Here is a 27573-nt window from a genome sequence, read left to right on the forward strand (position 1 = left end):
ACCAGACTGAGGGTTGAGGGGATGTTATATTATATACCAGACTGAGGGTTGAGGGGATGTTATATTATATTATTTACCAGACTGAGGATTGAGGGGATGTTATATTATATTATTTACCAGACTGAGGGTTGAGGGGATGTTATATTATATACCAGACTGAGGGTTGAGGGGATGTTATATTATATACCAGACTGAGGGTTGAGGGGATGTTATATTATATTATATACCAGACTGAGGGTTGAGGGGGTGTTATATTATATTATATACCAGACTGAGGGTTGAGGGGATGTTATATTATATACCAGACTGAGGGTTGAGGGGATGTTATATTATATTATTTACCAGACTGAGGCTTGAGGGGATGTTATATTATATTATATACCAGACTGAGGGTTGAGGGGATGTTATATTATATACCAGACTGAGGGTTGAGGGGATGTTATATTATATTATATACCAGACTGAGGGTTGAGGGGGTGTTATATTATATTATATACCAGACTGAGGGTTGAGGGGATGTTATATTATATACCAGACTGGGGGTTGAGGGGATGTTATATTATTTACCAGACTGAGGGTTGAGGGGATGTTATATTATATACCAGACTGAGGGTTGAGGGGATGTTATATTATATTATATACCAGACTGAGGGTTGGGGGGATGTTATATTATATTATATACCAGACTGAGGGTTGAGGGGTGTTATATTATATTATATACCAGACTGAGGGTTGAGGGGATGTTATATTATATACCAGACTGAGGGTTGAGGGGATGTTATATTATATTATATACCAGACTGAGGGTTGAGGGGATGTTATATTATATTATATACCAGACTTAGGGTTGAGGGGATGTTATATTATATACCAGACTGAGGGTTGAGGGGATGTTATATTATATTATATACCAGACTGAGGGTTGAGGGGATGTTATATTATATACCAGACTGAGGGTTGAGGGGGTGTTATATTATATTATATACCAGACTGAGGGTTGAGGGATGTTATATTATATTATATACCAGACTGAGGGTTGAGGGGATGTTATATTATATACCAGACTGAGGGTTGAGGAGATGTTATATTATATTATATACCAGACTGAGGGTTGAGGGGATGTTATATTATATTATATACCAGACTGAGGGTTGAGGGGACGTTATATTATATTATATACCAGACTGAGGGTTGAGGAGATGTTATATTATATTATATACCAGACTGAGGGTTGAGGGGGTGTTATATTATATTATATACCAGACTGAGGGTTGAGGGGATGTTATATTATATACCAGACTGAGGTTTGAGGAGATGTTATATTATATTATATACCAGACTGAGGGTTGAGGGGATGTTATATTATATTATATACCAGACTGAGGGTTGAGGGGATGTTATATTATATACCAGACTGAGGGTTGAGGAGATGTTATATTATATTATATACCAGACTGAGGGTTGAGGGGATGTTATATTATATTATATACCAGACTGAGGGTTGAGGGGATGTTATATTATATACCAGACTGAGGGTTGAGGGGATGTTATATTATATTATATACCAGACTGAGGGTTGAGGGGATGTTATATTATATTATATACCAGACTGAGGGTTGAGGGATGTTATATTATATTATATACCAGACTGAGGGTTGGTATAGGGTTAGGGTTGGTCAAAGTACCGCTGTGATCTTGGCGTTCTTGGTGATGCGGTCCTGCCAGGCCACACAGAGGATGTGGGGGAGGTAGAGGGTGAAGTAAATGATACCGCTGCAGGCTGCAGCCAGGTTGGCCTTGTTGAAGAACACACTGAGAAGGAAACACTGCATAATGGTGGCCATGGTGAAGGTCAGGAGGAACAGGAATACTACCAGCGGGTTGGAGTAGTTCAACACTTTACCAGCCTGATGGAGAAATGGGGGAGGAACACAGTTACTAGTAGTTCAACACTTTACCAGCCTGATGGAGAAATGGGGGAGGAACACAGTTACTAGTAGTTCAACACTTTACCAGCCTGATGGAGAAATGGGGGAGGAACACAGTTACTAGTAGTTCAACACTTTACCAGCCTGATGGAGAAATGGGGGAGGGAGGGGGTAACACAGTTACAGTTTTTCTCAATTGCTAAAACACTGAAACCCATTGGCTGAACAAAGTTCTCAGTTGCCTGGACTCGTTTAGCTAATTATGCAGTCTGTTGTCAATACCTTAAACCATTTCACATGGTAAAACACAATTTGCAGATCTCACTTAGACTTTTCAGCAAAACTCTAAACACATTCTCTTCTCAAAACACATTCTGCACTCTAATGCACATGTCATCCATACTGGTAAACACAAGTGGCAACAATCAAATACAAATAGAGAACACATGTCATTGATTGAACAAAACCCCTCAAAATGGATTTAACCTGTTTCAAATGATGCGACACAACCAATATAAGCCAGTTCAGAGAGCAAACAGGTTGTTGAAGGTGGGAAGGAGAAAGTCTGAGAATGGATAGAAGAAACAATGTGAGAGGACGAGGACGAGTGCGTATGCGAGGTGGGCGACGAGGAGGAAGAGGAGGAGGAGGGCAAGAAAGAGGAAGAGGAGGACGAAGAGGAAGACAAAGAGTGGAAATATCTGATGAAATTCGAGCAACAGTTATAGACCATGTTCTTGTCCATGGACTGACAATGAGGGAAGCAGGACTTAGAGTGCAACCCAATTTGAGCCGATTTTCTGTGTCCACCATAGTAAGGACATTCAGAGAAGAGAACAGGTACAGTATACTACTGTATTTTTGTAATTGCAAATTTACTGTACTACACTATATGCAGCTGTTTCAATAGACATTTGTAAAGTTAATCACTGTATGTATTGTACTGCATGAATATGTTTTGTAACTGCACAACTACTTTTTGTAGAATTGCAAGGCTGCCACATGCAGGTGGAAGGACAGCTATATTCACTCGGGAGCAAGAGGCCGTTATAGTTGGCATGGTCCTTCAAGATAATGCAATACGACTCAGAGAAATCCAGGAATGAGTGATACAAGACAACACACACTTCCAGGGAATCGACAGTGTGAGCATTTCCACAATTGACCGTGTCCTCCATCGTAACAGGATGCGAATGAAACAAGTATACAGAGTACCTTTTGAGCGCAACTCACCAAGGGTGAAAGAACTGCAAGCTCATGTGCAAGTAAGTGTACATTCAGAAACATTTACTGTAATCCAGATTGTCTACAGTACTGACACATACTATGTGAATGACATGACTCTTCAGTACATACAATGTATGTGAATCAGAAGTGCATACAGTAGGCCTAATTGTACTCTACAGTATAGCACTGTCTCTGTACGACTTACAAAATCCTACATACAGTATATTGTATTTCTACACAAACAATATTTGACTTGGAATCCTTGGACAGACCCCATGAGTTCATCTTTGTCGATGAAGCAGGCTTCAATCTAACAAAGAGGAGAAGGAGAGGCCGAAACATGATTGGACAGCGGGCCATTGTTGAAGTCCCTGGTCAACGAGGTGGCAATGTCACAATCTGTGCTGCTATCAGCAACCATGGTTTTCTACATCACCATGTTACACTCGGGCCATATAACACCCAGCACCTTCTAAGATTTATTGCCAATCTAAGAGATATTTTGTTTGAGCAGCAGGTTCAAGAGCAGCAGGGTCAAGAGCTAAATGAGAATCCCATTCCCACCTATGTGATAGTGTGGGACAATGTCGGTTTCCACCAAGCTGCTCAGGTAAGGGAATGGTTTAACATCAATGGGCAGTTTATGAACTTATACCTCCCTCCATACTCGTCTTTCCTGAATCCGATTGAGGAGTTTTTCTCCTCTTGGAGATGGAAAGTGTATGATAGACAACCCTACACCAGAGTAAATCTGCTGCAAGCCATGGATTTAGCCTGTGGTGATATAGGTGAGGAATCATGTCAGGGCTGGATACGGCACACAAGAGGCTTCTTCCCCCGTTGCCTCAGGAGGGACAATATTGCTTGTGATGTCGACTAAGTGTTCTGGCCTGACCCAGCCCAAAGACAAGAAGAAGCACATTGATCACATGTTTACTCCTTTGATTTTTGTCCCTTTTAGTATTGTAGGCTGTATACTGTACAATGGACAAATTGTATGGCCCTGAACATTGTGCTTTCCATTTATTAACAGTACTGACTGCTCAATAGATTTTGACTGGTTGCAGGTTCATATCAACAAAGAACAAGAATTACAGTATCACAGAGACAAAGGCCAAGTTTGTGAGATGCAGGGTACAGTACTGTAAAAATAGAGGTACAGGGAGGAGGAAGAACAAAGAACAAAATTGCAAAGAGCAAAGAACAGTAGTAATTTCTGATCAATTTTGAGCTACTATGATAGAACATGTTTTCATTCATCAAAAGACAATGAAGGAAAAATATTTTTAGATTAAAAATGTACTTCTCCCTGAGAATTGTATGTTTTGAACAATGTGTTTTCTATTTTTCGGTGTATTGTTTACTGACTGCTTGAGAGTGTATATCATTTTGATCACTTTGTTTATGATTTGAGAGCAGTGTTTGATTTTGAACACAGGTAAAACTGTTTTGAGGCGAATGTTTCATTTTGCGAGAGGAGTCAGAGGTTATGTAAATAGTGCTTGAAGATGACGTTTTGTGTTTAATGTTTTCAGGAAATGGAGCAAGGTTTCAGAAATTGTGTTTTAGCAATTGAGAAAAACTGTAATACAATGTCAGTCCTTTCTTTATGCACTTCTAAAGACAGTCCACTTGATGGCGATACTGTATACTAAAAACAACTGCCAAAAGTCCTCTGGTAGAGAAGGACAACACTCTCCATACACCCTCTGGTAGAGAAGGACAACACTCTCCATACACTCTCTGGTAGAGAAGGACAACACTCTCCATACACCCTCTGGTAGAGAAAGACAACAACTCTCCATACACCCTCTGGTAGAGAAGGACAACACTCTCCATACACTCTCTGGTAGAGAAGGACAACACTCTCCATACACCCTCTGGTAGAGAAAGACAACACTCTCCATACACCCTCTGGTAGAGAAGGACAACACTCTCCATACACCCTCTGGTAGAGAAGGACAACACTCTCCATACACCCTCTGGTAGAGAAGGACAACACTCTCCAAACACCCTCTGGTAGAGAAGGACAACACTCTCCCTTTCTGTTGTTTCCTTCCCCTCTTCCGTCTCACCATAATAATGGCCGCCATTAGAGCTGTGCAGGCAGTCATCATGATAACCTGTCTATGAACCAAGTATACCTCCCTCTCTCCCTACCCTCATCCCCCTCTCCCATCCTCCTCCCCTCCTCCCCTCACCATAATGATAGCTTTGAGCAGGGCAGTGCTGGCCCTCATCATGATGAAGCTGTCTATAAACCAGGTGTACCACCCCTCCTCTCCTCCTCTCCTCCCTCCATCCTCACCATAATAATCAGTGTGAGCAGGGCAGTGCTGGCGCTCATCATGATGAAGCTGTCTATAAACCAGGTGTACCAGATCACTCCGTTGGTCACTCCCATGGCCTGCAAGAACACAACAGAACAAAATAGAACACAACGGAACAAAATAGAATACAACAGAATAAAATAGAACAAAATAGAACACAACAGAACAAATTAGAACACAGCAGAACAAAATAGAACACAACAGAACAAAATAGAATACAACAGAACAAAATAGAACACAACAGAACAAAATAGAACACAGCAGAACAAAATAGAACACAACAGAACAAAATAGAACACAACAGAACAAATTAGAACACAGCAGAACAAAATAGAACACAACAGAACAAAATAGAACACAACAGAACAAATTAGAACACAGCAGAACAAAATAGAACACAACAGAACAAAATAGAATACAACAGAACAAAATAGAACATAATAAAATAGAGAACATTCATTGTCCATTAAAACATTTAATAAAATTGACTCTTTTTTTACCTTGAGTGTCTCTTTGAGGCGTAGCTCCTTCTCCAGAACGATGCTCTTCACCGTCATAGATACAGAGTAGATCCACGCTAGCACCATGAAGACAGGGAAACACCGGTTCAGAGTCAACATGAAGCTAGAACAGGAGAGAAGAGAGGAGGAGGAGAGGGAGAGAGTCAGAGATAGAGACAGAGACAGAGACAGAGACAGAGGGAGACAGAGACAGAGAGAGAGAGACAGAGAGAGACAAAGAGAGAGAGAGAGAGAGAGACAGAGAGAGACAAAGAGAGAGAGAGACAGAGAGACAGAGAGAGAGAAAGAGACAGAGAGAGAGACAGAGGGAGACAGAGAGACAAAGAGAGAGAGGAGAGAGAGAGAGAGAGAGAGAGAGAGAGAGAGAGAGAGAGTGACAGAGAGAGACAGAGAGAGAGATAGAAAGAGGGAGAGAGAAAGAGACAGAGAGAGACAGAGAGAGACAAAGAGAGAGAGGGAGAGGGAGAGGGAGAGAGAGAGAGACAAAGAGAGGGAGAGAGAGAGAGAGACAAAGAGAGAGAGAGAGAGAGACAGACAGAGAGAGAGAGAAAGAGAGAGAAAGACAGAGAGAGACAGAGAGACAAAGAGAGAGAGAGAGAGAGAGAGAGAGAGAGAGAGAGAGAGAGAGAGAGAGAGAGAGAGAGAGGGAGAGAGAGAGAGAGAGAAAGAGAGAGACAGAGACAGAGAGAGAGAGAGAGAGAGAGAGAGAGAGAGAGAGAGACAGAGACACAGAGAGAGAGACAGAGAGAGAGACAGAGAGAGAGACAGAGACACAGAGAGAGAGACAGAGAGAGAGACAGAGAGAGAGAGAGAGAGAGAGAGAGAGAGAGAGAGAGAGAGAGAGAGAGAGAGAGACAGAGAGAGAGGGAGAAAGAGAGAGAGAGAGAGAGAGGGGGGGGAGGGAAGAACATCATGATTGTTATAAATATTAATGTTATCTCTAACCCAGTACTAACGCACCTCCCAGAGGGCAAAGCTGGAGTACCCATGTGACTGCCCATGTTATCTCTAACCCAGCACTAACACACCTCCCAGAGGGCAAAGCTGGTTGGATTATAACGCAATTACAACCTGCTTTCAACCAGGTGATCTGCCAGCTTTACATGTTGGGCTGATTGAACTAATCATCTCATCATCGAAGCCCTTAATTAACTAAGTAACTCACACCAGAAACCCTTACAACCAGATCCTTTACATATACAGTCCGTCAAACTAGTAGACCTAACAATCTGATTGGCCGTGAGACAGATTGGTGAGGTGACGGACAGGTGTGTGGGCCACTCACAGGTCGTCTACATAGCAAGGGTATGGCATCTGTTGTACGTAGACTCCCAGGGGCCAGTCATGTCCCGTCTGTATCTTCAGTATGCCATGCTCTACCATGTCCTGTAGATAGGCAAAGCCACCCCAGATATACCTCAGATCCTCCATAGGGTCTGCTCTGGGACCAGGGTCCCAATACCTGGGGAGGGAGGGAGAGAGAGAGAGAGAGAGAGAGAGAGAGAGAGAGAGAGAGAGAGAGACAGTGAGAGAGAGACAGTGAGAGAGAGAGAGACAGACAGAGATGATATATGGAATGAAAGATCTACCTACCTGCCAACACACAGATTCACTCCTCATTACTTAGCCATCACAGTTTACTTACGCCTGCGGGGCATTTCCAGTCACGACATAAATCTCTGTCAATCCTCCTGGCTAGCTAGTCTGATTATTCAATTGTAGAGGATTATCTACCAGCCTGCCTGCCTGCCTGCCTGCCTGCCTGCCTGCCTGCCTGCCTATCTATCTATCTATCTATCTATCTATCTATCTATCTATCTATCTATCTATCTATCTATCTATCTATCTATCTATCTATCTATCTATCTATCTATCTATCTATCTATCTATCTATCTATCTATCTATCTATCTATCTATCTATCTATCTATCTATCTATCTATCTATCTATCTATCTATCTATCTATCTATCTATCTATCTATCTATCTATCTATCTATCTATCTATCTATCTATCTATCTTCCTAGCTGCCTGTATATCTACCTACCTACCTACCTACCTACCTACCTACCTACCTACCTACCTACCTACCTACCTACCTACCTACCTACCTACCTACCTACCTACCTACCTACCTACCTACCTACCTACCTACCTACCTACCTACCTACCTACCTACCTACCGTACAGTGTCCTGGAATTGGTTTAAAACTGTATAGTATTCTGGAATTGGTTTAAACTGTACAATACTCTGGAATTGGTTTAAACTGTACAGTATTCTGGAATTGGTTTAAACTGTACAGTATTCTGGAATTGGTTTAAACTGTACAGTATTCTGGAATTGATTTAAACTGTACAGTGTTCTGGAATTCATATAAACGGTAGTGTTCTGGAATTGGTTTAAACTGTACAGTATTCTGGAATTGGTTTAAACTGTACAGTATTCTGGAATTGGTTTAAACTGTACAGTATTCTGGAATTGATTTAAACTGTACAGTGTTCTGGAATTCATATAAATGGTACAGTGTTCTGGAATTGGTTTAAACTGTACAGTATTCTGGAATTGGTTTAAACTGTACAGTGTTCTGGAATTGGTTTAAACTGTACAGTGTTCTGGAATTGGCTTAAACTGTACAGTGTTCTGGAATTGGTTTAAACTGTACAGTGTTCTGGAATTGGTTTAGGTACATTGAACCTTGGAGACCACAATACGTCCTGCTTTAACAACGATGTATTTCAGTTTCTATCTCTGAAACTGGTACAGTATAAATGAGTTAGTTACCACAATTGCATTCTGTGAAAGTGTGTATATTTTCCCCATGACTGTAAAGTTGTATATCCAGGGGTAAATGGGAATGACCGCTCACCACTGATAGCGCCACCTCAGAAGCTAGCTAATGAGGAGACGCAAGCAGGACACTGCGGTCTGAGGAGTATGTTTCACACATTCCCCTGTGCCACACCCAGCCTGGTTATTATATTCTGACCGGAAGAAAATGAACTTCCACATGATAATAATTGGTCCAGAACCTTTGAGTCTTCTCATCTAAATTGTGTGTAATTGTTTATTTTGTGAGTGTGAGTCCATACCAATGTATTTCAGTGTCTATGACTGCCTGGTGGGTTTATATAAAAACATAGTACCTATCTTTGATCTTGTTGGTTCTCTCTACTTGGTCGATGTCCATGCGTATCTTGTACTTGACGTGACGCGGTACAGTAGTGGTCCAGGGGTAGACATCCAGGAAGACTAGCCCTGCCCAGAACTTATTCTCCTCCAATAGAAAGAGAGCCTGGTGGGTCAGCTGATCCTCGTCTGTATGGGGCATGAACTTATCCAAACTGATACACTGGATGAGGGGAGAGGAAGGTGGGGAAGGAGGGAGGAGGGGAGAGGGAGGGAAGGAAGGAAGGAAGGAAGGAAGGAAGGAAGGAAGGAAGGAAGGAAGGAAGGAAGGAGGAAGGAAGGAAGGAAGGAAGGAAGGAGAAGAGGGAGGAGGGGAAGGCGGGAGGAGGGGAAGGAGGGAGGGAGGGAGGAAGGGAGAGGGAGGGAAGGAAGGAGGGAGGGAGGAGGGGAAGGAGGGAGGAGGAGAGAGGGAGGTGGGGAAGGAGGGAGGGAGGAGGGGAAGGAGGGAGGAGGGGAGAGGGAGGTGGGTATGGAGGGAGGTGGGAGGGAGGAAGGTGGGGAAGGAGGGAGGAGGGGAGAGGGAGGTGGGTATGGGGGGAGGAGGCAGGGAGGGAGGAAGGTGGGGAAGGAGGAAGGGAAGGAAGGATGTGGGGGGGAGGGTGAGAGGGGGGAGATAGGAGGAGAGAGAGATTAATTTCACCTTTATTTAACCAGGTAAGTCAGGTCGGTGTGAGAATGAGTGTGAGCGTGTGTGTGTGTGTTGTGATTTGTAGTGTAGCAGGTTGTGTGTGGGTTAGAGCATGTGTTTGACCGTGATGGAATGGATTAGCAGCATAGCCCAGTGTGTGAATGAGTCACAGTGTCCAGCAAACACTTCCTATCACGACATTTACTAGAACACTCTACTGACAATGGTGAGAGACATACACACAAAAAGGCCTTCTCTCTCTATCTCTCTCTCTCTCTCTCTCACTCACTCACTCACTCACTCACTCACTCACTCACTCACTCACTCACTCACTCACTCACTCACTCACTCACTCACTCACTCACACCACACACACACACACACACACACACAATTCCATCAACACCACCCAACTCTTACCCCCTAACCCGGAAAATCGATTAGAATTCACTGTATATATTGGAACGACAGAGCGAGGGAATGAGAGAATGAGGGCTGGATTGAGCCAAGCTGTCTGTTTAAAGAATGAGGGCTGGATAGAGGGATTTACCCTCTTTTATGTGGTGAGTCCAGGGGTACCATTTCAATGTGAGTCCCGTACACAAAAACAACAGGCCATAGGAAGGGGTGTTTCACTCCCACCTATTCAACACTTTCTCATGGACCTCACAAAGACAAGCTGGTAGAGCCATGACAGCAGGCCTGTCCCCCTGCCTGTCCACCTCCCTCTCCCCCTGCCTGTCCTCCTCTGGTCCCCCAGCCTGCCCCCTGCCTCTCCCCCGCACTCTCACCCTGCCTGTCCCCCTCTGGTCCCCCTGCCTGACCCCCTGCCTGTCCCCCTCCCTCTCCCCCTGCCTGTCCCCCTCTGGTACCCCTGCCTGTCCCCTGCCTGTCCCCCTCTGGTACCCCTGCCTGTCCCCTGCCTGTCCCCCTCTGGTCCCCCTGCCTGTCCCCCTGCCTCTCCCCCTGCCTGTCCCCCTCTGGTACCCCTGCCTGTCCCTTGCCTGTCCCCCTGCCTGTCCCCCTCTGCTACCCCTGCCTGTCCCCCTTGCCTGTCCCCCTGCCTGTCCCCCTGCCTCTCCCCCTGCCTGTCCCCCTCTGGTACCCCTGCCTGTCCCCCTCTGGTACCCCTGCCTGTCCCCCTCTGGTACCCCTGCCTTTCCCCCTGCTTCTCCCCCTGCCTGTCCCCCTGCATGTCTGGTAAAAAAAAAAATTAAGATAGAACTGAAAAGGAAATGTTGTTTTGTTCTGTTGGGCTGTGAGTGACTACCCTTATGGAGGCAGTCAGACTGTGAGTGACTACCCTTATGGAGGAAGAGTTGGACTGTGATTGACTACCCTTACGAAGACAGAGTTGGACTGTGAGTGACTACCCTTATGGAGACAGAGTTGGACTGTGAGTGACTACCCTTACAGAGGAAGAGTTGGACTGTGAGTGACTACCCTTATGGAGACAGAGTTGGACTGTGAGTGACTACCCTTATGGAGACAGAGTTGGACTGTGAGTGACTACCCTTATGGAGACAGAGTTGGACTGTGAGTGACTACCCTTATGGAGACAGAGTTGGACTGTGAGTGACTACCCTTACGGAGACAGAGTTGGTTATTGTCTAGATGTCTAGGTTTGAGGATCTCCATCATGACAGTTTGGACAGATTATAATTTTATTATTTTCCTGTGGCATGACACTATTTAGTTATCATGTCATTATTCATTAACCCTTACCTCTCCGTACTGGTTGAACATGCGTACGGCCTGGTCGGTGAGGTTGAAGACGTTCCTCCAGTCGAAGCTGGGCATGGTCTCTTCTCTGTCCTCCTCAAGCCCGTTGAACAGGAAGTTGAGGATGTCTTTAGAGGAGAACTCAGTGTCCTCCAGACTCTTGTCTATTAGGTCTGCTACCGTGGGGTTTCTGATGGTGTCCTGCAGGGGCAGGAGAGAGATATAATTCATTTACTGGAACAGTACTGCACGGTTACAATTGTGTGCTGCTATTTTGGCCACGTCTCTCTTGACACCAAGGTAATACCACAACGAGACTAACCTGGTAAAATAAAGGTGAGAAAGAATGAACACCAATACTCTGCGTGTGTGTGTGCATGTGCGTGTGCGTGAGTGCGTGCGTTTGTGTGTTACCCTGATCATGTTTATCTGGATTCCAGCATTGAAGAACCTCCAGAGTTGAGGTCCCACCTCCTCCCAGGCCTTTCCCATGGTCATCAGACGCTCCAGCTCCTCAAACGTAGTGTTGGCCTGGAGAGAACATGTTAGCAGTTAACAGACATGAACACAGACACACACACATACTGACATAAAGGCCATCAATACTATGAAGTCCTGTCTTTCTCAGACCTCCAGTATGCATAGTAAATAGTATCTATGTCTTTCTCAGATCTCCAGTATGCATAGTAAATAGTATCTGTCTTTCTCAGACCTCCAGTATGCATAGTAAATAGTATCTATGTCTTTCTCAGATCTCCAGTATGCATAGTAAATAATATCTGTCTTTCTCAGACCTCCAGTATGCATAGTAAATAATATCTGTCTTTCTCAGACCTCCAGTATGCATACTAAATAGTATCTATGTCTTTCTCCATGCAGCTCAATAGAATTGACTTAACATCAGTTTTCTGTCAACTGCTGTAAATATGACAGAACAAATGTTATATGAATGAGCTCTGTTCTCTTTTGTCATTCAATTGAGCGTTGGAACCCCCTGTAACAAACACAATTGAACGTTGGAACCCTCTGTAACAAACACAATTGAGCGTTGGAACCCTCTGTAACAAACACAATTGAACGTTGGAACCCCCCTGTAACAAACACAATTGAACATTGGAACCCTCTGTAACAAACACAATTGAGCGTTGGAACCCTCTGTAACAAACACAATTCCTCAGCAGGGTGTTTGTGTGTTTGTGCACATATGTTCAGGTTAACAAGAGTCAAAGAGAAGGAGAGGAGGGTGTGTGTTGTCTTACACTCTTTAGTATCATTCTAATGGCTGGGGAGTCTGGAGCATAGAGGATCTTCCCCATGAAGAGAGGCTTGACTGAACTCCACACGATCTTAGTGACCGGATTAGACTCCAGAGTCTGCATCAGGTCGTTACAGAACGGAGCTGAGAGGAGAAGGGGAGGGAGACATGTCTAGTTAGCCTGTGACAAGGGAAGCAATGGAATAGTTCCTAAAGCGTAAACTCTGAGCACATCTCAAATATTTTCAAGTATTTGACATGATGTATTTGACCCGGATGTGATCCCTAGTCCTGACTCTACTTACTGGTTGTCATGTCGTAGACATAGTCATGGTTCTTGGATCCATTCACCCCCAGGAACACCTTGTAGTTGTTGTCTTCATACCAGTTGAAGGAGAGGACCCTGGATCCCTCTCCGTCTGGGTACCCACAGAACAGGGCTGACACAATGCTCATCAGCTGGCTAAAGGAGCTGGGACCACCAGCCTGCAACAACGGGTAGACTACATTCAGAAGGTCCTTGGTGCTGTTCCTCTCAAAGAGCTGGAGGTAGAGAGAAAGAGGGAGGAAAACGGAAGAGAGGGAGGAGAAAGAAAAGGTTAGACGGGTAGACCACTTTCAGAAGGTCCTTGGTGCTGTTCCTCTTAGAGCTATTAACTGACATTTTGGTTATTTAGAATTTTTTTAAACAACAAATTGACCATCGGTTCAATTATATGAATTCCATTTCGTTCAGGTTTTATCTGTGAGCTCAATGCAGTTTTTATAGAGAAAGATCAAGCCCAGTCAATAACACAATAGAAAGAATCTATGTGCAAATGAGGTAGATTAGGGAGGTAAGGCAATAAATAGGCTGCAGTGGCGAAGTAATTACAATTTAGAAATTAAACACTGGAGTGATAGATGTGAAGAAGATGAATGTGCAAGTAGAGATACTGGGGTGCAAAGGAGCAAAAATAAATAAATAAATAACAATATGGGGATGAGGTAGTTGGATGGGCTATTTACAGATGGGCTATGTACAGGTGCAGTGATCTGTGAGCTGCTCTGACAGCTGATGCTTAAAGCTATTGAGGGAGATATGAGTCTCCAGCTTCAGTGATTTTTGCAACTCGTTCTAGTCATTGGCAGCAGAGAACTGTAAGGAAAGGCGACCAAAGGAGGAATTGGCTTTGGGGGTGACCAGTGAAATATACCTGCTGGAGCGCATGCTACGGGTGGTTGGTGCTATGGTGACCAGTGAGCTGAGACAAGGCGGGGCTTTACCAAATGTATTTGGCTAAGGTGTATGTAAACTTCCGACTTCAACTGTATGTGAACATCACACATACACACGAACAATGAACAACACCCATGAACTGTTAGACATACATCTGACCAATGCATTCATCATAAACACTTTAAGTAGGATACTTCCACCCTGTACAAAGCACCACGTGTGTCTTTACTATAAATACACCTTGGATAGTAGGATACTTCCACCCTGCACAAAGCACCATGCCTGTCTTTACTATAAACACACCTTGGATAGTAGGATACTTCCACCCTGTACAAAGCACCACGCGTGTCTTTACTATAAACACACCTTGGACAGTAGGATACTTCCACCCTGTACAAAGCACCATGCGTGTCTTTACTATAAACACACCTTGGATAGTAGGATACTTCCACCCTGTACAAAGCACCATGCCTGTCTTTACTATAAACACACCTTGGATAGTAGGATACTTCCACCCTGCACAAAGCACCATGCGTGTCTTTACTATAAACACACCTTGGATAGGAGGATGGTGCTATGGTTATATCCTGCAGGTTAATAGGGCTACCTGTCTAAACCTCTCACTGACTCACCTACTCTCTGGGGCTGGACGAAATGAACACACAAACATGAGATTTAGAAGCTGTCAACTCTACCCAAAAACAAACACACACCAATGCACAAAGGCACACATCCATAGACACACACACATATTTAAAACATGCACGCGCACACACACACACACACACACACACACACACACACACACACACACACACACACACACACACACACAAACAGACACACAGACACACACACACACACACACACACACAAACAGACACACAGACACACAGACACACACACACAGACACACCACACACACACACACACACACACACACACACACACACACACACACACACACACACACACACACAAACAGACACACAGACACACACACACACACACACATCACACGTCCACTCCCTCCTATCCTCCTGGGATCAGACGCTTCTTATTTATAACCTCCAGTTTCCTCATCACAGGTTCCTGTATCTGGGGGAAACTAACAGCTTCCTGTTATTGGGGAAAACTAACAGCTCCCTCATTACAGCTCCCTGTTACTGGGAGAAACTAACAGCTTCCTGTTATTGGGGAAAACTAACAGCTTCCTGTTACTGGGGAGAAACTAACAGCCTCCTGTTACTGGGAGAAACTAACAGCTTCCTGTTACTGGGGAAAACGAACAGCTTCCTGTTACTGGGAGAAACTAACAGCCTCCTGTTACTGGGAGAAACTAACAGCTTCCTGTTATTGGGGAAAACTAACAGCTTCCTGTTACTGGGAGAAACTAACAGCCTCCTGTTACTGGGAGAAACTAACAGCCTCCTGTTACTTGGGAGAAACTAACAGCTTCCTGTTACTGGGAGAAACTAACAGCTTCCTGTTATTGGGGAAAACTAACAGCTTCCTGTTACTGGGAGAAACTAACAGCCTCCTGTTACTGGGAGAAACTAACAGCTTCCTGTTATTGGGGAAAACTAACGGCTTCCTGTTACTGGGAGAAACTAACAGCCTCCTGTTACTGGGAGAAACTATCAGCTTCCTGTTCTTGGGGAAAACTAACAGCTTCCTGTTACTGGGAGAAAGTAACAGCCTCCTGTTACTGGGAGAAACTATCAGCCTCCTGTTACTTGGGAGAAACTAACAGCTTCCTGTTACTGGGGAAAACTAACAGCTTCCTGTTACTGGGGAAAACGAACAGCTTCCTGTTATTGGGGAAAACTAACAGCTTCCTGTTACTGGGAGAAACTAACAGCTTCATGTTACTGGGGAAAACTAACAGCTTCCTGTTATTGGGGAAAACTAACAGCTTCCTGTTACTGGGAGAAACTAACAGCTTCCTGTTATTGGGGAAAACTAACAGCTTCCTGTTACTGGGAGAAACTAACAGCTTCCTGTTATTGGGGAAAACTAACAGCTTCCTGTTACTTGGGAGAAACTAACAGCTTTCTGTTACTTGGGAGAAACTAACAGCTTCCTGTTACTGGGGAGAAACTAACAGCTTCCTGTTACTGGGGAAAACTAACAGCTTCCTGTTACTTGGGAGAAACTAACAGCTTCCTGTTAGTGGGGAGAAACTAACAGCTTCCTGTTACTGGGGAGAAACTAACAGCTTCCTGTAACTGGGGAGAAACTAACAGCCTCCTGTTACTGGGGAGAAACTAACAGCTTCCTGTTACTGGGAGAAACTAACAGCTTCCTGTTACTGGGAGAAACTAACAGCTTCCTGTTACTGGGAGAAACTAACAGCTTCCTGTTACTGGGAAGAAACTAACAGCTTCCTGTTACTGGGGAGAAAGTAACAGCTTCCTGTTACTGGGGAGAAACTAACAGCTTCCTGTTACTTGGGAGAAACTAACAGCTTCCTGTCACTGGGAGAAACTAACAGCTTCCTGTTACTGGGAGAAACTAACAACTTCCTGTTACTGGGGAGAAACTAACAGCTTCCTGTTACTGGGAGAAACTAACAGCTTCCTCATCACAGCTCCCGGTTACTGGGAGAAACTAACAGCTTCCTGTTACTAGGAGAACTAACAGCTTCCTCGTCAAAGTTCCCGATTACTGGGAGAAACAACAGCTTCCTGTTACTGGTGGAAACTAACAGCTTCCTCATCGCAGCTTCCTGTTACTGGGAGAAACTAACAGCTCCCGGTTACTGGGAGAAACTAACAGCTTCCTGTTAATGGGGGAAACTAACAGCTTCCTCATCGCAGCTCCCTGTTACTGGGAGAAACAAACAGCTTCCTGTTACTGGGAGAAACGAACAGCTTCTTGTTACTGGGAGAAACTAACAGCTTCCTGTTACTGGGAGGAACTAACAGCTTCCTGTTACTGGGAGGAACTAACAGCTTCCTGTTACTAGGAGAAACTAACAGCTTCTTGTTACTGGGAGGAACTAACAGCTTCCTGTTACTGGGAGGAACTAACAGCTTCCTGTTACTGGGAGGAACTAACAGCTTCCTGTTACTGGGAGAAACTAACAGCTTCCTGTTACTGGGGAGAAACTAACAGCTTCCTGTTACTGGGGAGAAACTAACAGCTTCCTGTTACTGGGGAGAAACTAACAGCTTCCTGTTACTGGGAGAAACCAACAGCTTCCCGTTACTGGGGAGAAACTAACAGCTTCCTGTTACTGGGAGAAACCAACAGCTTCCTGTTACTGGGAGAAACCAACAGCTTCCCGTTACTGGGGAAAACTAACAGCTTCCTGTTACTGGGAGCAACTCATAGAGGGAACTGAGTGATGTATTCTGCAAATGTTAAGAGGGATCAATAGAGATAAAGAGAGGACAGAGAGCAAGACAGAGCGAGAGAGAGAGAGAGAGAGAGAAAGAGAGTGAAAGAGAAGGAGGAGAAGAAAAATGGAGTGGAGACAGAGAAGGAGAGAGAGAGAGAGAGGATAACAGAAAGACATACGATAGATGACCACTCACCACTTGGACCTTCTCTGATACAGCGGTTAGGACACGCCCCCAGTAGCGTAGGTCTGGTCCGTCCGTGTGGTTGTCCAACACCCGGGGCAGCTGGGAAAAGACAGTTTTGACAGGTGGTAGTCACATTTCAGGGACTACAGATGAAAACTAGCCGGCCGGCACATTTATGGAAATATTGATAAGATTGTCCCTGTCAAATACATGAAACAGAACGTTTGAATACTTTGAGATGTTATAAAGCATTTTGAATAATGTCTGATTTGTTTCGTTTTTTTTATTCGGTTAGCAATGTTTAAAATCATGCAAAGATAACTAACTAGGCCTGAATCAACGAGCAGGGTGCTATATATACTCTCATACTCTTTCACCTTTACGACTTTAAAGGAAAAGCCCTTAACACTGGCTCTTCAAGGCCACTGACATGCCACAGAGAGTCACTACGGAAACAGAGAACGCCAACACAAACATCTTACATGCTTCCTATGACATTCCTTACACTTCCATTTCAATGAACGGAGGGAGGGAGGGAGGGAGTAATGGAGGGAGGGTCGGACGGACGGGGGGACGGAGGGAGGGAGGGTCGGACGGACATACGGACGAACGGACGGACAGAGGGAGGGAGGGTCGGACGGACAGACGGACGGACGAACGGACGGAGGGAGGGTCGGACGGACGGACGGGGGGACGGAGGGAGGGAGGGAGGGAGGGACGGAGGGAGGGAGGGTCGGACGGACGGAGGGAGGGAGGGAGGGAGGGAGGGAGGGAGGGAGGGAGGGAGGGAGGGAGGGAGGGAGGGAGGGAGGAGGGAGGGAGGGAGGGAGGGAGGGAGAGTCGGACGGACGGACGGAGGGAGGGAGGGAGGGAGGGTCGGATGAACAGACGGACGGACGGACGGACGGACGGAGGGAGGGAGGGAGGGAGGGGAGGGAGGGAGGGAGGGAGGGAGGGAGGGAGGGAGGGAGGGAGGGAGGGAGGGAGGGAGGGAGGGAGGAGTTAAGGGTTAAGGGTTGAGAGGACAAACAAGTAAAAGAGAGGAAGAGGTGAAGCGAGAGGGTTTACTCCGCCCAAAATCTGTCCATGTTAAGTACATCATTATTATTAAGCAAGTGAGGAGTTTTTGTATTTGGGGGAAATGAGTGTCGATATTTAGTCAAGATAAACATAAACTGACAATGTTGTTACGAGTGTACTAATATACAGTACCAGTCCAAAGTTTCAGAACACCTACTCATTTAAAGGTTTTTCTTTACTTTTTACTATTTTCTACATTGTAGAATAATAGTGAAGACATGAAAACTATGAAAGAACACATATGGAGTCATGTAGTAACCAAAAAAGTGTTAAACAAATACATTTTATAATTTAGACTCTTCAAAGTAGCCACCCTTTGCCTTGATGGCGGCTTTTCTGGGTGAACAAGTATGATTTTAGGAATGTCACTAGCTGTAATAGAATACAATTGTGGAAACCACTTGTATGTGTCTGTGAGTCCAGTTATGAAGGAATTAGAGGTAGTTTCCCAAGCCAATGCTAACTAGCGTTAGCGCAATGCCTGTACGTCTACATGAATAGTTAGCATGCTGTTCCTTTTTCATCCGACTCTGGGGAAGTAGATAAATTGCTTCATTGACAAAATCTCAAACTCTCTCTTTAATATTGAGGATATTACATTCATTGATGCTAATTACAGGTTGCTGTTTTACTGTGAAGAAAATTCTTATGCTGACCGTGTAGGTAAGGTCATTTTAGGGATGAAAAACCAGTCTCAGTGTGAACTTCCAACGACCACAACCAGAAAGAAAACATATTGCACTACATATTTGAGAACTAACAATCAAATAAAAGTATCCTCTAATGTCTCTCCTCTGCCTATAGGTGACACATGGCCCTGTCTCTAGGTGTATGGCCCCGTCACCTCTTAGTGTGTCTCTCTGAGTGAGCTGAGGGGAGGTGCATTGCCTAACTCATTAACTAATCCTATTAGGGAAATAGGCCAAGAGGCTATCGCTCTATCGCCTTGCCAACCTGGCTGAGCCAGTCACCTGCCTTCTGGAGACTATACAGTGGACTGAATCCTGACAGAGAGAGGGAGACTAAACCCTGGACTGAATCCTGACAGAGAGAGGGAGACTAAACCCTGGACTGAACCCTGACAGAGAGAGGAGACTAAACCCTGGACTGAATCCTGACAGAGAGAGGAGACTAAACCCTGGACTGAATCCTGACAGAGGGGAGTGGGGGAGACTATACCCTGGACTGAACTCTGACCGAGAGGGGAGACTAAACCCTGGACTGAACCCTGACAGAGAGGGGAGACTAAACCCTGGACTGAACCCCGACAGAGAGAGGAAACTAAACCCTGGACTGAACCCTGACAGAGAGAGGAGACTAAACCCTGGACTGAACCCTGACAGAGAGAGGAGACTGAACCCTGGGGGAGACTCATAAACACGCACGTGTAACATGTTCTATGACCTCACAAGCTATACAAGAGTCGGTAGAAGTTAACGGGTGCTTCTACATAGAAGATCATAGGAAATCCCAGGACATGGTGTCTATAATACTGTAATAAGCTCACATAGTTACTATCACAAACTCTAAATTCCCCAAAGTTTCCACTGACTAATTGAATATTCATTTCCCACTGAGTAAACAATTTCTGTACTTTCATATAAATATATTTTTATCTGAACTTAGTTTTGCCGGACCTTATATTTTGGATTGACATTTGTCAATAAAACTCATAAACGCAATTGTTTATGGCTAATTGTTCTGTGTTCTACTTGTAAAAACTATTTATTTAGTGCCCCGGTTGTTCAGAAAGGAAAATGGTAAAACACTTAATTGTGAGGATAAATATAAGGGCTGGAAATGCAGATAAATTAAAGTCTGATAAAAAAAATACTATTTTTGCTGATGTATCATGACTGAGTTAAAGACCACTTGTGGAAACTGCAAACATTAGAGAATGGACATTAATATTTTAGAAAGAGAGAGAAGAGATAGAGAAGGCCGGGACACTAAAGGAGAGAGAGAGAGGGGGGAGTAGAGATGGAGAAGGCCGGGACACTAAAGGAGAGAGAGGGGGGGGGGAGAAGAGATAGAGAAGAGCCAGGACACTAAAGGAGAGAGAGAGAGAAGAGATAGAGAAGGCCGGGACACTAAAGGAGAGAGAGAGAGGGGGGAGAAAAGATAGAGAAGAGCTGGGACACTAAAGGAGAGAGAGAAAGAGGGGGAGAGGAGATAGAGAAGAGCCAGGACACTAAAGGAGAGAGAGAGAAAGAAGAGATAGAGAAGGCCGGGACACAAAAGGAGAGAGAGAGGGGGGAGAAGAGAGAGAGAAGGCCAGGACACTAAAGGAGAGAGAGAGGGGAGTAGAGATAGAGAAGAGCCGGGACACTAAAGGAAAGAGAGAAAGAGGGGGGGAGTAGAGATAGAGAAGAGCTGGGAAACTAAAGGAGAGAGAGAGAGAGAAGAGATAGAGAAGGCCGGGACACTAAAGGAGAGAGAGAGGGGAGTAGAGATAGAGAAGAGCCGGGACACTAAAGGAAAGAGAGAAAGAGGGGGGAGTAGAGATAGAGAAGAGCTGGGACACCAAAGGAGAGAGAGAGAGAGAAGAGATAGAGAAGGCCGGGACACTAAAGGAGAGAGAGAGGGGAGTAGAGATAGAGAAGAGCCGGGACACTAAAGGAAAGAGAGAAAGAGGGGGGAGTAGAGATAGAGAAGAGCTGGGACACTAAAGGAGAGAGAGAGAGAAGAGATAGAGAAGGCCGGGACACTAAAGGAGAGAGAGAGAGGGGGGAGAAGAGATAGAGAAGAGCTGGGACACTAAAGGAGAGAGAGAAAGAGGGGGAGAGGAGATAGAGAAGAGCCAGGACACTAAAGGAGAGAGAGAGAAAGAAGAGATAGAGAAGGCCGCCGGGACACTAAAGGAGAGAGAGAGGGGGGAGTAGAGATAGAGAAGAGCTGGGACACTAAAGGAAAGGGAGAAAGAGGGAGTAAAGCCGATTGATACACACAGACAGAGCCTAGGAAAGACATCCATCATGCCGTACCAATCTGAAGATCTTGAAGAAGTCAACGTTAGCATAGAGCATGTCCTCTATCTTCTGCAGGCGCTGCTGTGTCAGGGCACACATAGCATTACGCACTCCGTACATGCCTCTCCGGCTGGGAAAGATGATAAACCTCTCTAGAAGAGCCTGGCTGCAGGCGATGTCCTTCAAGTGGAGGTCTGGAACACCGTGGGCAAACTGCATGGTGGTGGGGGGGGGGGGGGGGGGAGAGAAGACATGGTCAGATTACATTTTATTTTGTATTTTATTTTATTGTCACGGTACGGATTAGATAAATTAATTCGCACTTTTATATAGCGCTTAAATAAAAGCATTTGTCACACATGTTTTACAGTAACTCAACCTAATACCCAAATAGCGATATAAGCTCCAATAACGTAGTATATAAAAAATGTATAATATATAGTATATTATACCATTCAGGAGACACTTTCATCCTTATTCATGTGTGGTCCCAGGAATCGAACCCGCTATTCTGGCCTGACAAGCGCCAAAGCACCATGCTGTATTAACTGATCCTCAGAGGACCACCAGTCAGTTTCAGGCCTAAATCATTCCAAAAACACACATGCCAGCAACGCCAAGCTGAAATGTATCAGGATGACAATGGCACCACTTGGCAGTCAGTCTCTGAGCACAGTGAAAATCTGTATCAAGTCACAGACAGAAACATGTCCCAAGAAAAAGCATCAGAAAAGTTGTTTCTAATACAACATTCCCATGTTTCTTTCTAGCCAGTCCAAAGGGACTGAAACAACAACATTTCCATGTTTCTTTCTAGCCAGTCCAAAGGGACTGAAACAACAACATTTCCATGTTTCTTTCTAGCCAGTCCAAAGGGACTGAAACAACAACATATCCATGTTTCTTTCTAGCCAGTCCAAAGGGACTGAAACATCAGCGAAGCGGAGCACTATCTCCCTAGTTATTAGTTCTACCTGTTCTACCTATATACCTGTTCTACCTATATACCTATATTTCTGTTCTACCTATATACCTGTTCTACCTATACACCTGTTCTACCTATATACCTGTTCTACCTATATACCTATATTTCTGTTCTACCTATATACCTGTTCTACCTATATACCTGTTCTACCTATATACCTGTTCTACCTATATATCTGTTCTACCTATATACCTATATTTCTGTTCTACCTATATAGCTGTTCTACCTATATACCTATATTTCTGTTCTACCTATATACCTGTTCTACCTATATACCTATATTTCTGTTCTACCTAAATACCTGTTCTACCTATATACCTGTTCTACCTATATACCTCTTTTTCTGTTCTACCTAAATACCTGTTCTACCTGTTCTACCTATATTTCTGTTCTACCTAAATACCTGTTCTACCTGTTCTACCTGTTCTACCTATATACCTGTTCTACCTATATACCTGTTCTACCTATATACCTGTTCTACCTGTTCTACCTATATATCTGTTCTACCTATATACCTGAGCTACCTGTTCTACCTATATACCTGTTCTACCTATATACCTGTTCTACCTATATACCTGTTCTACATATATACCTATATTTCTGTTCTACCTATATTTCTGTTCTACCAATATACCTGTTCTACCTATATACCTGTTCTACCTGTTCTACCTATATACCTGTTCTACCTATATAACTATATTTCTGTTCTACCTATATACCTGTTCTACCTATATACCTATATTTATGTTCTACCTATATACCTGTTCTACCTATATACCTATATTTCTGTTCTACCTACATACCTGTTCTACCTATATACCTATATTTCTGTTCTACCTATATACCTGTTCTACCTATATACCTATATTTCTGTTCTACCTAAATACCTGTTCTACCTGTTCTACCTATATACCTATATTTATGTTCTACCTAAATACCTGTTCTACCTGTTCTACCTATATTTCTGTTCTACCTAAATACCTGTTCTACCTGTTCTACCTATATATCTGTTCTACCTATATACCTGTTCTACCTGTTCTACCTATATACCTGTTCTACCTGTTCTACCTATATACCTGTTCTACCTATATACCTGTTCTACCTATATACCTGTTCTACCTATCTACCTGTTCTACCTATATACCTGTTATACCTGGTCTACCTATATACCTGTTCTACCTGTTCTACCTATATACCTGTTCTACCTATGTACCTGTTCTACCTGTTCTACCTATATACCTGTTCTACCTATATACCTATATTTCTGTTCTACCTAAATACCTGTTCTACCTGTTCTACCTATATACCTGTTCTACCTGTTCTACCTATATACATGTTCTACCTATATACCTGTTCTACCTATAAACCTGTTCTACCTGTTCTACCTATATACCTGTTCTACCTGTTCTACCTATATACCTGTTCTACCTATAGACCTGTTCTACCTATATACCTGTTCTACCTATCTACCTGTTGTACCTATATACCTGTTATACCTGTTCTACCTATATAACTGTTCTACCTGTTCTACCTATATACCTGTTCTACCTATATACCTGTTCTACCTGTTCTACCTATATACCTGTTCTACCTATATACCTGTTCTACCTGTTCTACCTATATACCTGTTCTACCTATATACCTGTTCTACCTATATACCTGTTCTACCTGTTCTACCTATATACCTGTTCTACCTATATACCTGTTCTACCTGTTCTACCTATATACCTGTTCTACCTATATACCTGTTCTACCTGTTCTACCTATATACCTGTTCTACCTATATACCTGTTCTACCTGTTCTACCTATATACCTGTTCTACCTATATACCTGTTCTACCTATCTACCTGTTCTACCTGTTCTACCTATATACCTGTTCTACCTATATACCTGTTCTACCTGTTCTACCTATATACTGTTCTACCTATATACCTGTTCTACCTATATACCTGTTCTACCTGTTCTACCTAAATACCTGTTCTACCTATATACCTGTTCTACCTATAAACCTGTTCTACCTGTTCTACCTATATACCTGTTCTACCTATATACCTGTTCTACCTATAAACCTGTTCTACCTGTTCTACCTATATACCTGTTCTACCTATATACCTGTTCTACCTATAAACCTGTTCTACCTGTTCTACCTATATACCTGTTCTACCTATATACCTGTTCTACCTATAAACCTGTTCTACCTGTTCTACCTATATACCTGTTCTACCTATATACCTGTTCTACCTATATACCTGTTCTACCTGTTCTACCTATATACCTGTTCTACCTGTTCTACCTATATACCTGTTCTACCTATATACCTGTTCTACCTATATACCTGTTCTACCTATATACCTGTTCTACCAGTTCTACCTATATACCTGTTCTACCTGTTCTACCTATATACCTGTTCTACCTATAATAACCTGTTCTACCTGTTCTACCTACTATACCTGTTCTACCTATATACCTGTTCTACCTATATACCTGTTCTACCTGTTCTACCTATATACCTGTTCTACCTATATACCTGTTCTACCTATATACCTGTTCTACCTATATACCTGTTCCACCTGTTCTACCTATATACCTGTTCTACCTATATACCTGTTCTACCTATATACCTGTTCTACCTGTTCTACCTATATAACTGTTCTACCTATATACCTGTTCTACCTATAAACCTGTTCTACCTGTTCTACCTATATACCTGTTCTACCTATATACCTGTTCTGCCTATAAAACTGTTCTACCTGTTCTACCTATATACCTGCTCTACCTATATACCTGTTCTACCTATATACCTGTTCTACCTGTTCTACCTATATACCTGTTCTACCTATATACCTGTTCTACCTATATACCTGTTCTACCTGTTCTACCTATATACCTGTTCTACCTATCTACCTGTTCTACCTATATACCTGTTCTACCTATATACCTGTTCTACCTGTTCTACCTATATACCTGTTCTACCTATATACCTGTTCTACCTGTTCTACCTATATACCTGTTCTACCTGTTATACCTATATACCTGTTCTACCTATAAACCTGTTCTACCTGTTCTACCTATATACCTGTTCTACCTATATATCTGTTCTACCTGTTCTACCTATATACCTGTTCTACCTATAATTCTGTTCTACCTATAAACCTGTTCTACCTGTTCTACCTATATACCTGTTCTACCTATATACCTGTTCTACCTATAAACCTGTTCTACCTGTTCTACCTATATACCTGTTCTACCTATATACCTGTTCTACCTATATACCTGTTCTACCTGTTCTACCTATATACATGTTCTACCTGTTCTACCTATATACCTGTTCTACCTATATACCTGTTCTACCTATATACCTGTTATACCTATATACCTGTTCTACCTATATACCGGTTCTACCTGTTCTACCTATATACCGGTTCTACCTGTTCTACCTATATACCTGTTCTACCTGTTCTACCTATATACCTGTTCTACCTATATACCTGTTCTACCTATATACCTGTTCTACCAGTTCTACCTATATACCTTATCTACCTGTTCTACCTATATACCTGTTCTACCTATAAACCTGTTCTACCTGTTCTACCTATATACCTGTTCTACCTATATACCTGTTCTACCTATCTACCTGTTCTACCTGTTCTACCTATATACCTGTTCTACCTATATACCTGTTCTACCTATATACCTGTTCTACCTATATACCTGTTCCACCTGTTCTACCTATATACCTGTTCTACCTATATATCTGTTCTACCTATATACCTGTTCTACCTGTTCTACCTATATACCTGTTCTACCTATATACCTGTTCTACCTATAAACCTGTTCTACCTATATACCTGTTCTACCTATATACCTGTTGTACCTATAAACCTGTTCTACCTGTTCTACCTATATACTTGTTCTTCCTATATACCTGTTCTACCTATATACCTGTTCTACCTGTTCTACCTATATACCTGTTCTACCTATATACCTGTTCTACCTATATACCTGTTCTACCTATAAACCTGTTCTACCTGTTCTACCTATATACCTGTTCTACCTATATACCTGTTCTACCTATATACTTGTTCTACCTGTTCTACCTATATACCTGTTCTACCTGTTCTACCTATATACCTGTTCTACCTATATACCTGTTATACCTATATACCTGTTCTACCTGTTCTACCTATATACCTGTTCTACCTATATACCTGTTCTACCTGTTCTACCTATATACCTGTTCTACCTGTTCTACCTATATACCTGTTCTACCTGTTCTACCTATATACCTGTTCTACCTATATACCTGTTCTACCTATATACCTGTTCTACCGGTTCCACCTATATACCTTTTCTACCTGTTCTACCTATATACCTGTTCTACCTATAAACCTGTTCTACCTGTTCTACTTATATACCTGTTCTACCTATCTACCTGTTCTACCTGTTCTACCTATATACCTGTTCTACCTATATACCTGTTCTACCTATATACCTGTTCCACCTGTTCTACCTATATACCTTTTCTACCTATATACCTGTTCTACCTATATACCTGTTCTACCTGTTCTAACTATATACCTGTTCTACCTATATACCTGTTCTACCTATAAACCTGTTCTACCTGTTCTACCTAAATACCTGTTCTACCTATATACCTGTTCTACCTATAAACCTGTTCTACCTGTTCTACCTATATACCTGTTCTACCTATATACCTGTTCTACCTATAAATCTGTTCTACCTGTTCTACCTATATACCTGTTCTACCTATATACCTGTTCTACCTATAAACCTGTTCTACCTGTTCTACCTATATACCTGTTCTACCTATATACCTGTTCTACCTATAAACCTGTTCTACCTGTTCTACCTATGTACCTGTTCTACCTATATACCTTTTCTACCTATATACCTCTTCTACCTGTTCTACCTATATACCTGTTCTACCTGTTCTACCTATATACCTGTTCTACCTATATACCTGTTCTACCT

The 27573-nt window shown here is 43.2% G+C and overlaps 1 protein-coding gene across 2 annotated transcripts in view; it reads right to left on the minus strand.

The window, feature by feature from the left end:
* The window catches only part of LOC106569796 (retinal-specific phospholipid-transporting ATPase ABCA4), an 85149-nt gene that overhangs the window by 43939 nt on the left and 13637 nt on the right, over positions 1-27573 (minus strand). For both annotated transcript variants that reach the window (XM_045694487.2, XM_045694486.2), the window contains exons 6-16: positions 21611-21808; positions 17556-17645; positions 13103-13340; positions 12802-12941; positions 11957-12073; positions 11546-11743; positions 9150-9355; positions 7292-7468; positions 5986-6109; positions 5464-5562; positions 1686-1907 (exon numbers count right to left, since the gene is read on the minus strand). In XM_045694487.2, the coding sequence (XP_045550443.2) occupies positions 1686-1907; positions 5464-5562; positions 5986-6109; positions 7292-7468; positions 9150-9355; positions 11546-11743; positions 11957-12073; positions 12802-12941; positions 13103-13340; positions 17556-17645; positions 21611-21808 (1809 nt within the window). The remainder of the gene's footprint in view (positions 1-1685; positions 1908-5463; positions 5563-5985; positions 6110-7291; positions 7469-9149; positions 9356-11545; positions 11744-11956; positions 12074-12801; positions 12942-13102; positions 13341-17555; positions 17646-21610; positions 21809-27573) is intronic.

The sequence above is a fragment of the Salmo salar genome, chromosome 14 (genome assembly GCF_965601325.2).
Source record: "Salmo salar chromosome 14, fSalSal1, whole genome shotgun sequence".
Taxonomy (NCBI): Eukaryota; Metazoa; Chordata; class Actinopteri; order Salmoniformes; family Salmonidae; genus Salmo; species Salmo salar.